The sequence below is a fragment of the Ambystoma mexicanum genome, chromosome 8 (genome assembly GCF_040938575.1).
Source record: "Ambystoma mexicanum isolate Mex_15411 chromosome 8, UKY_AmexF1_1, whole genome shotgun sequence".
Taxonomy (NCBI): domain Eukaryota; kingdom Metazoa; phylum Chordata; class Amphibia; order Caudata; family Ambystomatidae; genus Ambystoma; species Ambystoma mexicanum.
This window is the reverse complement of record NC_090929.1, coordinates 811,754,139-811,770,070: the sequence shown is the minus strand read 5'-3', so window position 1 is coordinate 811,770,070 and position 15,932 is coordinate 811,754,139. Positions and strand designations below refer to the sequence as shown.

The following is a 15,932-nucleotide window of genomic DNA, read 5'->3' as shown; positions in this document are numbered from 1 at the left end:
GTATGAAGTAAATATCCATCATGGCTCCGAGTGCTCCCAAAATCCATTGCGCACCAGCGCCATTTTAGATTAAGCATAACACGTACATGGCGCAGAGCTTTCTTGCAGTTTATAGAGAAATCCTTGTTTATGTAAATGGTTGATATTATGAAGCTGAACACGGCTCTACGTTTACATTGTTGTTTGCCAACAGCTTGTGTGAGAAAGTAGTCCCTCAGAGACTAAGTGTACCTATGAGCTATTGTCATTGCTAGATGAATATTAGGACACAATCCAAGTAATTATGGGCACAACAAAGGATTAGCCTATATTAGCTGGAGCAGAACACTGCGATTTTCCTAATGAATCCTGTTCATCCTTACAAATACGTGACTATATAATTTGCCCAGAATATAACTTTATTATTTTTTTATGTTGAGTTTTTTTTACTTTAGCCATGAAAGCCTGTAAAGGTGAGACTCATGGACATAGAGTCGGCTATCTAGGATACACTGCCAATGTTTATAATACATGGCTATTTTGGATACATTGCTAATGTTCACGGTTGAATGGGATTATTTACAATGCATTGCCAATGCTTAAGGCTGAATGAGCTGTTATGACAAAGGCCAAATTGACACCTTACTAGCTTCACAGAAGTAATTTAATCGGCTAATTGAACAAGTTTTCATAATTAATATGAATTGTATGAATGTACTTATTTTGAAAAGTTATGAAAAGAATGATTATACAGTTATCTTTATAATTATAATTGTTCTGTTATAACATGCTTAATACCAGTGAGAGGTTTCTAAGCGCGGGATCGGGATTCAAACCTGTGTTGTGCTGCGTTGTCTTGCTTCCTATACGAAGGTGTTGCCCCTGGGCTATCCTTCCTCCCCCTTTATGAACATCAAACCATTTAAAGATTTTCATAAACGCCATGTCATTGATGGGGATAGTGTTTTTGCCCCAATACAATCTATACCTTCATCACTTTGTGCCAGCATTAGTGTGTGTGCTTGGGTTACAGAGGCATAGCTGCATATCTCTGACAAACATTTACTAAACTGTAAATCTTTCAGGAGGCGCAGTACCTCCAACTTCTTGCTCTACAGTCAATAGAATTTGGATCTTAACTTGGGTTAGGTGGTGAGCAATGTCACCCTGTGGGAGGCTTTTAACGCAAACATAAGAGGGAAAGCTATGAAAGTTGGGAAAGAAACAGTAAGAAAAAATGTAAACTCATTTGATAGGATGAAGCCAGTGTTCTATTACTGGAAACGGACGTGGCACAAATGGGATACAAAGGTCATAATCTCAGATGGGTGTCAATGTTAAAATAGTGGTTTGATTAACACAGACACTAAATTCCTCGCCAAGATTATTGCAAATAGGTTCCTTCCTATAATGACTTTACTGCTGCACCCTGACCAGAGTGGCTTTGTACCGGGCCGCTTGATGTCCTTTAATATCCGTCGGCTGTTTAATGTCATGTCCAGAATTGACCCTGATGCCAGGGCAGTGGCAGTCACCCTCGATGCCCAGAAGGCATTCAACATGGTGTCTTGGCAATATATGTGGGCGGTGCTGCATAAAATGGGTAATGGTCCCCATATGATCTCCTACATTAAGCTACTTCACACAAACCCACTGGCCAGGGTCCTGGTCAATTCTCAGGCTTCGTCTCTTTTCACACTCCACAGGGGTACGCATCAAGGCTGACCTTTATCCCCTATATTGTTCGCGCTTGTTATTGAACCCATGGATGATCACGTTAGGAATAAGCATGGCCAGAAAGGTATACGTCTACGGGATTCTCCGGAGATTATCTCACTATATGCCGATGACGTACTCCTCTATATAAGGGACCCATTCAACCACCTTGACTCATTAATCTGTGACATCACTAGAATAGGCACATACTCAGGCTTCTTCATAAATTACACTAAGTCTGAAATATTTCCGCTCACCGTAGCTACCCCTCAACCATCATGTGAATTCCCTCTCCGCTGGCCACCGGGTGGAACAGATATCTTGGGGTTCAAGTATCCCTTTCTCGACCTTCGTTACTAGCTGATAACTACATTGCCATGGCGCGGCAGATGGAAGAACGGATGTCGAGATGGCGCAACCTCTCCCTTTCCCTGTCGGGTAGGCTATCCCTAATCAAAATGATTATTGTCCCCAAGCTTTTATGTCTTTGCGAATATCCCGATATGGCCAGGGAAGCAATACTTTAAGAGTCTACATATATCATGCGCCCAATTCCTGTGGCACTCGGGTGCAGTTCGTAAAAAATGGCAGCACATGGCCCTCCCATATGAGAAGGGGGGGGGCTTTGCGGCCCCAGATCTCACTCTGTACTGGACAGCGGCACAGGCACAGCATGCTTCACACTGTTATGTATTCTCTGATCCCTCCCCACACGTGAAACTTGAGAAACTAGCTACTAAGGGGATCAACACGTTGTCCCTGATCCTCCACCACGCGTATGGTGCTGATGTCCAAGCAGATCCGGTGGCCGCCACGATCATGGCATGGAGTCGATTATTACGATCCCACTCTGGCTCCCGCCCGTACTACAAGTGGCTGCCCATATGGCAATTCCCGTGTCTCAGTCCCACTCACGACAAACTTCTTGTGCGACATTGGCAGGGCCTTAGCTATTGTGTGCTGTCGGACCTCTTTCCTGAAGGGAAATTTATCACCCCGCGGACGTGGCGGCCTGGTCACTCTGGCTCGGCGCTAGAACTATTGCAATATTTCAGGCTGAGGATGGCGTTTCGTGCCATGTGGCCCTCCTTCCCCAACGAACCCCCAGTCTCTCCTGAAATTCACTTTATAACCAACTCAGCCGGGGTTAAAGTTATTACGTCCTCCCTATATAGGATGCTACTTGGAAAATTGGGTGACGCTTCTCTGTCATTGCGGGAGGCATGGAATAACGAGCTGAGTCTGACTATTACGGATGCTATGTGGGGTAGGATGTGCATGCATACACTTAAGGTATCTCTAAATGCTCGATTTCGATGCATACAATACAAGCTCCTGAATCGTCTATACTACACTCCGTACAAAGTGGGTAGATTTGCACATGGTCAGGAATTTACTTGCCCTAGATGTAAATCCATGGAAACGGATCACATCCACATGTTGTGGTCCTGTGAGGCCCTGGGCCCATATTGGAAGGCCATCATGGAGGCCCTTACTGACATATGTGGGGTAGGATGTGCATGCATACACTTAAGGTATCTCTAAATGCTCGATTTCGATGCATACAATACAAGCTCCTGAATCGTCTATACTACACTCCGTACAAAGTGGGTAGATTTGCACATGGTCAGGAATTTACTTGCCCTAGATGTAAATCCATGGAAACGGATCACATCCACATGTTTTGGTCCTGTGAGGCCCTGGGCCCATATTGGAAGGCCATCATGGAGGCCCTTACTGACATAACTGGGATCCAAGTTGCACCTCGCCCGCTGGCCGCTCTGTTTGGGTTATGGGATGGGCCGGAGTTGAATAAGGTGTCCAGGTTTTTGAATGTTGGGACAATGGTTGCCAAAAAATGTATATTACAATGCTGGAAACGCCGCTCCCCTCCCTCTATTGAAATGTGGCTGAAGACTCTAACCTGGACCCAAATGTGTGAGGAGGGCTATATCGGCACCCTCCCCATGGTCTCCTGCCCCAAAAACATATGAGCTGACTTTTGCAGTTACTTGAACAGTAAGGATGATATGGAACTGCTTTCCTCTCCCCTGTCAGACACATAGCCCCCTGTTACTTCCTGCAATGCTTTGATTGGCACGTGAACCAGCTTGTCTTTTTCTGTTCATCCCTATATGCAATGTATTTTCACTATGTATAGCATTATTTGATATGTGCACTGTTTGCCTGCTTTTGCCTCATGCCAGTAAAGAAAAGCTTAACATTTTTTTTTACATATGGGGTTTGGCTGACCTTCTGTAGGGGAGGTTAAGATGGCCTCAGCCTTCATTCTATCATGCTGACTTTTAAGTAAGAACTCAAGTGAGCAGAGGACTTTTGAGGCCTATTTTGAGAATCTCACAGTAAGGAAATTAACAATATCGCAAAGAGAAGCTTTCTAGGCCGATTAACATATGCCAAGGTGAAACGCAGTGTTGAGCATCTACAAAGGTGTGTCGTAGAAATGTCCTGGTGAGGGCATTGGGGGATATCTCATCGCTGTGTACAGCACCAGTAAAGAAAAAAATGGTGTTCTTCCCCGGATTTGCGTACAGCCACAATAGTGGTGGTTCATAAAATCAGCAAACCCATGGACTTGTGCAGTTCAAACGGAACCAATTTGCTTCTCTGTGGCGAAACAATCTTCGCTAAGGTTTTGATGAACCAACTGCTGGAAGTTACTAGTTTGGTCCATCTGATCAATGTACTTTTTTGCCAAAGAGATTTGCCCCAACAAACCTGAAATGCGAATTTGGGCCAGTGGCACTTCCAAGCATTCTGCCAGATTCCTCACTTTTCTCATTGTCCCTTGATACGCATAAAGTGTTTTACTCGGTGGTGTGAAGGCATCATGAAGCAAGACCCAGACAACAGATTCAAAGTTCAAAATAAAATGGTTTATTAACGCAAATGTCCGGATGGTTGAAGGCCTACCTTGCCCGATGCTAAGGTGGGATTTCCCTACCTGAATAAAACTAAGGAAACTGAGTCACAACGTTCAACTTAAGTCTGTGTCCAAAACCTATCCTTTCCCTCACAACTAAAGCTAAACAATCTGTAGGGATATTAATAAAATAAATGGTGATCAAAACAAACGTCTGGGCTTCTTCCAGCTCCTAACTTCCTTTTCAGCACCTCTTCCCTAAGTTCACGAAAGTTCTACAAATGTCTCGAGGTTACCTTTCTCAAGTTCAAAACAGTTCAACAAATCTTTGGGGTTCCCCTCCCCAAGTTCAAGGCAGTACAGTTCCACAGAACCTCTTGGCTCCCTTCCCCAGGGTCAAGGCAACACAGTTCCAAAGAAAAGGGCCTTGAAGGCTCTGTCCTCAATACCACACTAAAGTTCATCATGTCTCAGGGTTCCCTTCCCCAATACTTCAACTTGCCAACCTCTGCTTGGCCTCTGTCTTTCAATGTTCAAAAACAACTCCAAAATCAACTTAAATTTCCTGCTGAATAAGCTTAAAAGTTCAATTAGCTTCATTTTTCTTGGTTTGCTTTAACAAGGTGTTTGGCTTTCACAATTAAGGGTTCCTTGGTGTAGGCGCAATTGTCAGACCACACGGTCCACCCATTACAGGTCGCACAACCAGGAACCCTAGGCTCTTTGATCCACACAAGCTCTTCTGTAGCTGCTCCTGGGTAAATGTTCACACTCACTTGGCTACTCCTTGTCAACCTCTTGGCTTTATGTGAAGGCCTCACCTCATTTGGCTTCTCTTTGTCAGCCTCTTGCCTTTATCACACTGTCACATAACCTTGGCCAATCCTTGGCCTTGCCACATTGTATTCAGGCATTAACTCAGTAGTTGGTATACTCCTTTACCACCTTGTGGCCATGCTCTCTTCACAATCTTCTACTCTTGCTTTCTTGCCGCTTACTTTGTTCTCAAACAAACAATATTTGCATCTCATATTTGTCATTTGATAGTAACTTTTTTCATAAAGGTTTAATTCAGTCCGGTATTCAACATGTGATCATTCACTTTGCCACTTAATTTTCACCCAACCCGCGGCTCCGGATTTGTTTCATTATGTAACCACTCTTAAGCAGATGCTCCTAACCACACACAAGCTGGCTTTTCACAATCTGCTTCCCAATGGTACACATGATATTGTCTCCAGTATTTCCTTGTATCAGGTATTACGCTTTCTTGGTTTCTCTGATGCTTTGTACCTCCCTACCTCCTTCCAAGCCTCTCAATTGTCTTGATAATGGAGATTCAGTGCATTCAGTTGTGAAAGGTTCATTCACGAGTGACGTTATCTTTACAACTTGTCAGTCGTTTTAACAATGGATTGCTACTTTGTATCTGCTCATGTACAAGACTTGTTAGTAAAGGATTGCCCAATAATGCTTTACTCTTGTTTGATACAGTATCATTCCATAACAGCCTTCGCGTGCAGACTGAGCCGGCGTCTTGCTTCATGCAGAAACTCACCAGTGTCGTGCAGAAACTCACTAGTGTTTGCGCTCGCCTCTGCTCCACGCCTCGCTGAACTCTTTTACCATTTCTGTTGTCAGGGGTCTTCACTCTGCCCCTCTGACACTCCGGTACCTCTGGACCTAACGAGCACCTTCTCTCAGACTCAAGGAAATGCTCCAGCACGATACTGCTTCCCACGGTGCAACCTCAGCAGAGCGGAGCAGGAGCTCCTTTGCCAGCCACAAGTCACAACCCCAGACTCACAGGGTTCTTAGCCTCAGCACGCACTGCAAGCATCAAGGGTCTACCACAGCCTCCCTTCCAGCTTCTCTGCATGCCTCCCCTCTGCTTCTGAACTGCCACACTTAGAACGGCCCTCCTCTCCCTTATTGATTCTCCGGCTTTCCTTTTATACACCTGTAACCCATTAACAGGTTGCAGGTGTATATTCCTCATATCATTTGCATGGTCGTAGTTAGGCCTATTATTGGGACGTGCCTGGTTACTATATTGATATGCCTCCATAGTCCTCTTCCTCGTCTCAGTACCAAAGTGGGAGAAATGACATTTCAGTCTTTACTGCTCTTAATCACCTCTTCCTCATCTCAGTACTGTAATAGTCTAAATGAGAGGAAATGGGGGAAAATGGTTTGCAACCGCCTATGAGAACAGAGGGGAGGAGGGTGAAGTCGGTTCTCAGAAGTAAAAGGGAGATACCGCATCTTGTCCTTGGGCACCTCAGTCCCTTCCCTTAGCATGCCTCCCCACAGGTAGCTCTCCCTCATGTAACCACCCCCGGAGTCAATATCTAACACTGAAGTCCCTTCTTTAGCTACCTGAAAAGAAGATCCATGGGGAGAAGGTGTGAGGACGCCCTCAGATTTCTCACAGTGGAAAAGTCATCTTGCTGTGCCCTACTGTTCAAGATGGGGTTCAGGCTGAACTTTCGTGGTTAGGTTAAATCTTTTTATATGGCCCCTGTTGTAATTGTTAGTCAGTGGGTGTATGTCTGTGGTGTTCCCTTTGGAAAGAGGCAGTACATCATGATGCCCCCTTTGGAAAGAGGCAGTACATAGTGGTGCCCCCTTTCTCCTATTTTCTCTGATATTTGGACCGATACTGAGGTGGTTCAGGTGTGACCCAATATCATCACTTCTCAGATTTTCCCCTGAACTGGAGGATAGGATCCCCTTGTAAGCGGAGGATCTGTTGAATGTGAGAATTTTTTATTTTTTTATTTGTTTTGATCAAATTTGACCTTTACAAAAAAAGAAAGAGAAACTTTGTACCAAACCTTAATATATAATATATAAAAATAGAACAGTCATTTATCAGCTATTTTTATAAAAATAAAAAATAAATCCACTGAAGACAAACATTACAAAATCACCAAAACATGAAGGAACCTGAGGACCATCAAGCACTGCCCCCACTCTACTCCTGTATATCTTTGAGGCTAGCATCCTCTTTCTTCCAGGCTTCCATAGAGAACAGACCGATCTTTGATAATACTTGACCTACCGCAATTGTTAGGGCAGTGCTATATCCGATATCAAAATCAGAATGTGAGAAATATATTTCACTCAATCCCCCCACCGCCACGCCCGGACATTGGATACAATGAAAAATGTTGTGACCACAGTTGTCTATGCATAACCTTGGAAAAATCAATTTGTTGTGGGGGCCACAATACTGTTTAACGTGTATTCTTGTCTACCCCACTCCCCTCCTAAGAGTTGGTTTTGATAGCTTGACCACAACTACCAGTAGGTAAGCCAAGGAAAGCATAAGGATTGTAAATCGAGCTAGGTTTCAGAAGGTAACCCTGTACGCTGAGCACAGAAGGAAAATAATCCTAACCGGCGAAAGGGTCTGTTCACTTCAATGATTCATCGAAAGGTACATCTGCTCTTGTGAGTTGATTTGAATTTTAATCTCACTCATTGAACGCATCTGTAGGCAGAAGGTGAAATGCCTTCATCATTTTAATAATGCATAGCTATGTAATTTTGTGGTTAGTTTACTTGCACTTTTTTACCTCTTCTAATGATCATTGTTTACCTCTTTCTCCACCCTTCTTCCTTTACATAGACGCAGAGACCTTTGTGCCCAACTTCGTCTGTGGCAACTAAAAGTTATTGAAAATGTGAAGAGGGGACAGCATAAAAAATCTCTGGACAAGCTGTTTCAAGGGTTCAAGCCAGCTGTAGAAGCCTGTTACTTTAACTGGGAAGAAGCGTATCCCCTCCCTAGCATAACCTATAACAGTACTGATAAGAAGAACTCATTCAGCTGGATGAGGGCCATCCAGCAAAGAAGCTGCCGGCAGCAATGTTCTGATGCTTGCAATGCCAGTAGAGTTCAAGGACATGAGATGTGCCCACACTTCCCGGATCGGTGCCGATTGTCTTCCCAGGAGCCGTCCGTGAGACCCAAGGAGCTCATTGGCAAACGTAAATTAGCTTCTGATGCCCCGCAGAGGATTTTAAGGCGGTTGTCAACAGAGGGCGAGAAAACAGCATACAAATCGCCAGTAAGCAAAGTAAAACTGCCAGTTGGGAAGTGCCTGACTGCGAAGCACTGTGGAAAAAGACGAATGAGTAGCGAAGATAGTTCTCTTGAGCCAGATCTGGCAGAGCTGGCCCTAGATGACAACAGTCTAGCTTTGGGGGCAGAGGCCAGCAATACTTTTAGTTTCACAGAATCACCTCTAAGCAGAAATTACACAGACAATTTTGAGGACGAAGGTGGAGTTTACTTCTCTGATGTGCTAGAGCCCACTGTGTTGACTGTTTCGTCCATTAAGAAACTAGTAAAGGATCCATTGGTAGAAAAAAGTGGTGGCAGAGAAGAGGATCCTACTTCGGCAGATGAAAATGAAGGTCAATGTGCAAAGCCAGAAGATATGGGAAACAATGGTGTAGTAGCGGAAGATGGAGAAGTTGATAGAGAGGAGGAGGATGATTACCAGGCATATTTTTTGAGCCCAGAGGAAGCAGAAAAAGAAGAGGATAAAGCAGAGGGTGTGAATGAAGAAGAGCAAGACATCTTTGCTGGAATCAAGCCACTTGAGCAAGAAAACAAGATGGAGGTAATGCAATGGGGAAAACGTCAAAATATAGATTATAAATTTGGGTAGGCCATTGGGAGAAAAAGTTGCACTTTGCTTCATCTCATTTGTTTTCTAAGAACACTTTAGTGAGCAAGAATAGAACAAATATAGTTTTTTTGTGGTGCATTAATCCAAAGCCAATTCAATTCAAAGTCATGAGCCACTTATATTTTGTGTTTCTAGGTCCTTTTTGCCTGTGCAGAGGCCCTGTATGCCCATGGGTACAGCAATGAAGCTTGTCGACTGACGGTTGAGCTGGCGAGGGACCTGTTAGCCAATCCTCCAGATCTTAAGGTGGAGCAGCCTCAGACAAAGGTACTAAGGATAATTAAGTTTGTATATTTGTTGGTTAATGAAGATAGTGGGCCATTGAAATATGTCGTACTGGAGCTATTATTTAATTTTTCATCTTAAGCGATCAGTCTGGAAAACATAAGAAATCAACCCGCAGAGTAGGTTGGGGTTAATGCAGGTGTTTTCTTGTTACCTTTCTTAACCATCCTTGGTCTACCAAGCTGAATGGGTATTTCTTTGTTTAATTTAGTCTCATTATACAGTTATTCACATATTTCTCTGACGTCTGACAATATTACACATCCAAACAAGACTGATGTAATTGGTTTCGCAGGGTAAGAAAAACAAGGTTTCAACCAGCAAGCAGACGTGGATAGCAACGAACACCCTGTCTAAAGCAGCCTTCCTACTGACTGTGCTGAGTGAGAGGCTGGAGTTCCACAATCTGGCATTCCACATTGGCATGTTTGCTGTAGAGCTTCAGAGACCCCCTGCCTCCACCAAAGCCTTTGAGGTATGAATTGAATGCAAAACCAATGAGATCTTGTAACTTCGCTTCAGAGAGACGTTTTTCTGTGTTCATCTAGGCCCAGGGGTCTGAAACCTGTGGCTCCTCTGATATTTGGCCTAGATTCCTTTTCGGCCATAGTGCGGACGAATCATGGGAGTCGTATGCCAAAATATCCCCCGCTGGTCACAGACCCCTGATTAGGATTCAGGCAGTTGCTACATCGAGACTGAATACTTAAGTCTTTTTGTTGAGGCCTGGGTAGGGTCAGTCACAATTATATCTGTTTGAGCTTAAGTGGAAAAGTATTTCAAAACATGGAAGCAGGTGCACAGACTGCCCTAAACTTTTGTATTGTATTGTAGTAGTAATTTCCCCATTTGTATGGCCTCAAACTGCTTTGTGGTAGGAACGTCCTGGAGTACTGAAGTCCAGGTATGGGAACGTTCTAAAAGGAGGCTTAAGATGCGTGTGTGCAATTGGCCAAGATTAGGACTTGGGAGGGCTGGCTACGCACAAGTAAGCAGTCCAAGAGGTCAAGCATGCAAGCATGTTGGCGGGTGCTGAGGGTGGTCACGACAGAGCACTAGTGCAGGAGACTCAATTTGTACCCATCTAGACCAGATTTGTCATAGGTTGTCGCTGTATTCTAATGGCAGAGCTGTTGAGGCAAGTCTGGTGTTTCAGTGTGAAATGTTTGTGACCTGCTAGATCGAATTTGTCATAGTCTTAGCTGTATTCCGGAGTGAGTGGGTGGAAAGCTGTGCCTGTTATTGTGCTTGTACCGCGCCAAAGCCCGTGGACATCCAGGCGCAGAGAGACAGATACAGTGACGGAAAACTACCTGCAGTGGTTCATACTAATTAAAAAGGTACGTTTTCAGTTGTTTCCGGAAGGCAAGAAGGTCCTTTGTCTTACGCAGTCTTCCATGCCTTGGTTCCTTGGATGTGAAAGGCCCTGCCGAAACCACAAGATCGTTTCATCCGGTGCTGTACCAGTAAGGAGTCTTCTGCTGACCTTGGGTTTCTTTTAGGCTGGTAAATGCTAACAACGTCCTTTTAAATAGACAGATGCATTGCCAAAGATGCATTTATGGCAAATAGTTAGCAGCTTAAACTGAATTCTGGCTTCCACAGGGAGCCAATGCAGTTTTTTTCTAGCTGCAGTTGTAGGTTCTGAACGCTTCATCTGAAAGATGATGCGGATGGCTTTATTCTGAATTATTTGTAGTTCTTAGATATCAGCTTTACCTGCACCACCTAAGAGTGCATTACAGTAATCCACTCGTGGCAGAATGACGGCTCTCACGAGTTTAGTACGAATGTCGACTGAGACCAATGGTGCAACCTGCCTAAGCACTTTGAGATGATAGTTAGTGCTAATAGTGATGGCTGCAACATGGGTGTCATAATCTAAGCTGTTTGCCGGCCAAGGTTTTTACTTTCTGCACAACGTTGATATGGCTGCCATATATCCTGAAGCCTGTATACTCCTGGCCCAGCTTAATTTGTGCCTGACGGGGGCCAAATAGCATGAGCTCAGTCTTTGTGGCATTCAGGCAGAGCCAATTTGTGGACATCCACTGTTTTATCAGTTGGTACACCGTATCTACCGTGCGTTGATCCGCATCGTGATCGCCAGTGATGTCGAGAACCAGCTGAAAGTCATCACCGTAATTATAGAAGAAGGTCTGAAAAAGATCTAATTCGTAGCAGAGGCGGAAAATATAAATGTTAAATAACATAACAGTGGGGAAAGACATGCCCCTTGAGGTACTCCACACGTTATAATTTGTGACTTAGAGGCACTGTCCCCCCAATGCACCTGTGACCGGAGACCCTTCAAAAATGATCTCAACCGGGCTATGCCATTAACGGAGAGGCCTCCAACAGTCTCCATTCTTTCAAGTAGAATTTTGTGATCTAGCAAGTCGAAAGCTGCTGATAGATCCAACAACATCAGCAGCCCCGATTTGCTATCTTCTAGTTTGGAGAGCATAAATGTCTGCAAGTTCAGAAGAGCACTCTCCGTGCCATGGTGACTTCTGAACCCCGACTGCTTGGCGTGTAGTATGCCAGCCATCTGTACATGGGCCTGTAGCTGGATGGTTGCTACCTTATCTAGGAGTTTAAGAAGGAACAGAGTATTGGTGATTGGTCTTAAATTGGCTGCATCGGTAGGATCTAGTCCTACTTTTTTCAGCAGGGGTGAGACTGCTACATTCTTTATCGACTGGGGGATAGCACTTGTTCGAAAAGAGGCATTTGCAAATCTACAGAGGAAGGACGCAAACAGTTCCTTATGTTCCAAAATAAGTTTAGATGGGAGCAGTTCTCCAGGGCAATTAGTAGGGTGCATCGATTTAAGAATGTTTATCATTTCAGCTGCAGTAGATTCCCTAACTATAAAGCCTGCTGCTGGCCCCGATAAGGTAGCAATGTCAGATATAGAATCCGGCTGCGTATTTAACGAATTTATGCAAATATGCAGTAAGCACTGAAATGGATGTTAATATGGGCAATGGAGATGCCAATGCCTCTTGCTTGATTTTATCTTGAGCTTTCAGTAATTTGTCTGCAAAAGCCGTCTGTACCCCGATCACAGTCTTCAACTGTGAGTTTTATAGGAGGACTGCAAGCTGTGGGTTTTTCCCAGGATCTAAAAAGGCGGAAAAAAAACCTTCGTCTGATCTCCAGCTGAACTGCTTTGGTTGTTGTAAATTTTCTTTGCCTCAACAATTTCGGCTTTATACTGCTTCTCTTTGCATTTCCAATCTAACAAGTTGGTGGTAGAGCTATCCTTGCATCAGATATATTTGGCCTGCCTTTTGCTGGCACTAAGTTCTGCCAGGGAAGGGGAGAACCATTTATGGTGATTAGGTAAGTCTCTGACCAATTTATCTTTCATTGGCACAAATTTGTCAAACATTTTGGTGGTCTCCTTGTTATAATTGTTTATAAGCGTTCCAGGATTATCTGAGTCATTTGTTGTGGTCATCAATGTTTGCATATACTTAGCTAAAATAGGAGTGGTTTAGCCTTTAGGTTTCGAACTTTAACTGTATGCGTGGGGTACATGCACTCTATGTGTTAGGGCAGGAAGCCTCAATGCACACGTGACAAAGGAGTGATCAGACCAAATACATGGTGTGGTCATGTCTCCAACCTGTATGTTACCACTGCCGATCCAATATGTGGCCCTTATTGTGCGTGGGGTCCACATTATGGATTATGACCTGGTGATTTTCTAGCATTTTTTTCAATGCCAGTGCTTTTTTATCCCTTTATCACCTTTCCAGCGGTTAAAATCGCCCAAAATGACCAATCCCGTATTGGTGGTCATCATAGATGTAACAATGTTGACAATATCTTCATTAAAGCTATCCGAATCCTCAGGTGGTCTATAAAGAACTAGATTCAGGGTAAAATTCGGATTGGATGTCATCTTAACATGAATAATATCACTCCTTGTGCATTCAATTTAAACCTCATAGAATCCTAATGATTTTTTTACATATAACGGCCACTCCTCCCCCAACAGTCCCTTCTCTGTGTTTTCCAAGGGAGACATAACCGGGTGGGGGGGGGGATCATCTGCTCTATGATGGGTCCATGCGAGCCGGTGAGCCACGTCTCGGTGAGACACATGATATCGAACTTCTGTTCCTGGATGTAATCATGTATATCGAATGTGTGTTTCACTGCAGAACGGGTATTCAGTAGTGCTGCGGTGAGTGCAGAGAGCTGGATATCAGTCCCCTGGCCAGACGGAGTGTTAGTAATGTGGATGTCAAGGGCATGCTCCTGTGGGAGGCTAAGAGCCTTACCTGGGGTTGCCATGAAGCGAACGGACTAAATGGAAACGCAGAAACTACAATCCTGCTGGGATTTGTAGTTCTGTATCTCGCCTAGCTCATGTGTGCCGAGAGGTATCTCGGATTCTAATCACTGCTAGTGTCGAGATAATACAGTTTTAAGCTCACTCCAATTCGCTCCAATGCAATGTCAAAATTAGCAGCAGTTTTAAGGTCGTCAGTCAAAGTATTAAATACAATGAAGTTAAATGAAGTTAAAAATCACAGCTATCATATTAAAATGTAATTGGACTCAATAAAACCCCTAACTAGCAGTTAAAAGGCACTTACACTATCCCTGCGTCAGACGTTCACCGAAGTGGTGCATGTATACATACCTAACCTCAGAAGGAGCCTGTCTTTGATGTCGCTGCATTATCCTATCCTCTATGAAAAGCCTACTTCACCTATTTCGAGAACCGAATGTGGTGGACAAATGGAGCCTACTCTGTCCATAGGAGATAGATTACACGTTCTTCTCACGCGTACACAGAGGTCACTCTCATCTCAATTTTTCTTTTTTTTTTAACATATTTTATTAATTTGATTCAAACAACATACATGCACCAAAGCACAGTGCTCAAATACAGTTCCCCAACATTCCCTCCTCCCCAACTCCCCCCAACCCCCTTTGGAGCCTCGCGATTCTACAGCCTTCCCTTCCTAACTCATGTGCAGCACGCTTTCCACACTTTCCGAGGAGCTGTCCTCTTGGGGTTCCTCTTACACGGACCCCGACCGATGAGGTGAGCAAATGTAGCCAAGCTGTTGCTGAGCACGCTTCCTCCACCCCCCCCCCCTGTCCACCGCTTCCCTCCACACCACTGATTCAGCATCCGCCCACTTCAGGATTTCCCGCCACCAGGCCTCTGCCTTCAGTCTATTGCTTGCCTTCCAGCTCATCGCTATCCTGAATTTAGCTAGAACATACTCCAAGTCTTTAAGTTTGTTCACATGTTTGAGTTTGCGCGGTCTTGGGAACCCACCCACCATGCACGCCCACAGGGAGTCCACATCCAAGTTTATCCCTTTATCTGCTAAGAGGTGTGCTACCTCTTTCCAATATCTCGCCATTTCAGGGCATGCCCAAAACATGTGTACCATCCCTGCATCAACCTCACCACATTTCAGGCATGTGTGTGTTCTGGCGTTCGCAAACTTGGCAATCTTCTTTGGGGTCATATATGCCCTATGGGTAACATATAACTCCATCTGTTGTAGTCTCACGTTTCTTGACACTCTCTTATGGTATCCTTGCATTCTGATCCATAGCCTGTCTCCCATCGTTTCCCGCCTTCTTCCTCCCATTCTCGCCTCATCTGGACCACCTCCTTCCCCACTTTAGACATCATTAGTTCAAAAGATACGGTGTACACTCCGCCCTCAACAATTTAGACTCTGGTGTGGGGTCCTCAGATAACCATCTTGCCAGATATTGAAGCTGGCCAGCCAGGTTGTACACCTCAGAATTCGGCAGTCTAATCCCTCCTTGTTCGTACAGGTTTTGCAATTTCCACAATGCTATCCTATTCCTGGAATTATGCCAAATGAACCCCTGCATATACTCTGTACCCTGGAGAAGAACCGCTTAGGTATCATGTATGGGACATTCGTAAAATAGTGCAGTAGCCTTGGTAATACTATCATCTTCAGTAATGCCGCTCTGCCCATCATAGTTAAAGATAACCGGGCCCAGAATACCATGATATGTTCCATATTTCTCACTGCCTTCTCTGTGTTACGTTTATGTTCATCCTCAACTTTGTGATATATATCCACTCCCAGGTACTTGAAAGTGTCAGTAGTCCAACCCATCTGTAACACTGGTAGCTCGTGTTGCGGTATTCCCACATATCTGCCTAGGGGGGAATATGGTAGACTTTTTAGGGTTAATTGTTCTGCCAGAGAGTATCACATATCGTTCCATTACCTCTAAAATGTATTGTAGGTTCTCTTCAGGATATTTCAAATATAGCAGCATGTCATCTGCGTTTAGTGATATCAGATGCTGTCCCCCTTTCGTGCTGATTCCCACCTCACCAT

General features: G+C 44.3%; 1 protein-coding gene across 2 annotated transcripts in view; it reads left to right on the top strand.

Annotated features, from left to right (window-relative positions):
* The window catches only part of ZSWIM8 (zinc finger SWIM-type containing 8), a 3,132,642-nt gene that overhangs the window by 1,355,763 nt on the left and 1,760,947 nt on the right, over positions 1-15,932 (top strand). For both annotated transcript variants that reach the window (XM_069610680.1, XM_069610679.1), the window contains 3 exons: positions 8,214-9,213; positions 9,418-9,549; positions 9,863-10,042. In XM_069610680.1, coding sequence (XP_069466781.1) covers positions 8,214-9,213; positions 9,418-9,549; positions 9,863-10,042 — 1,312 coding nt within the window. The remainder of the gene's footprint in view (positions 1-8,213; positions 9,214-9,417; positions 9,550-9,862; positions 10,043-15,932) is intronic.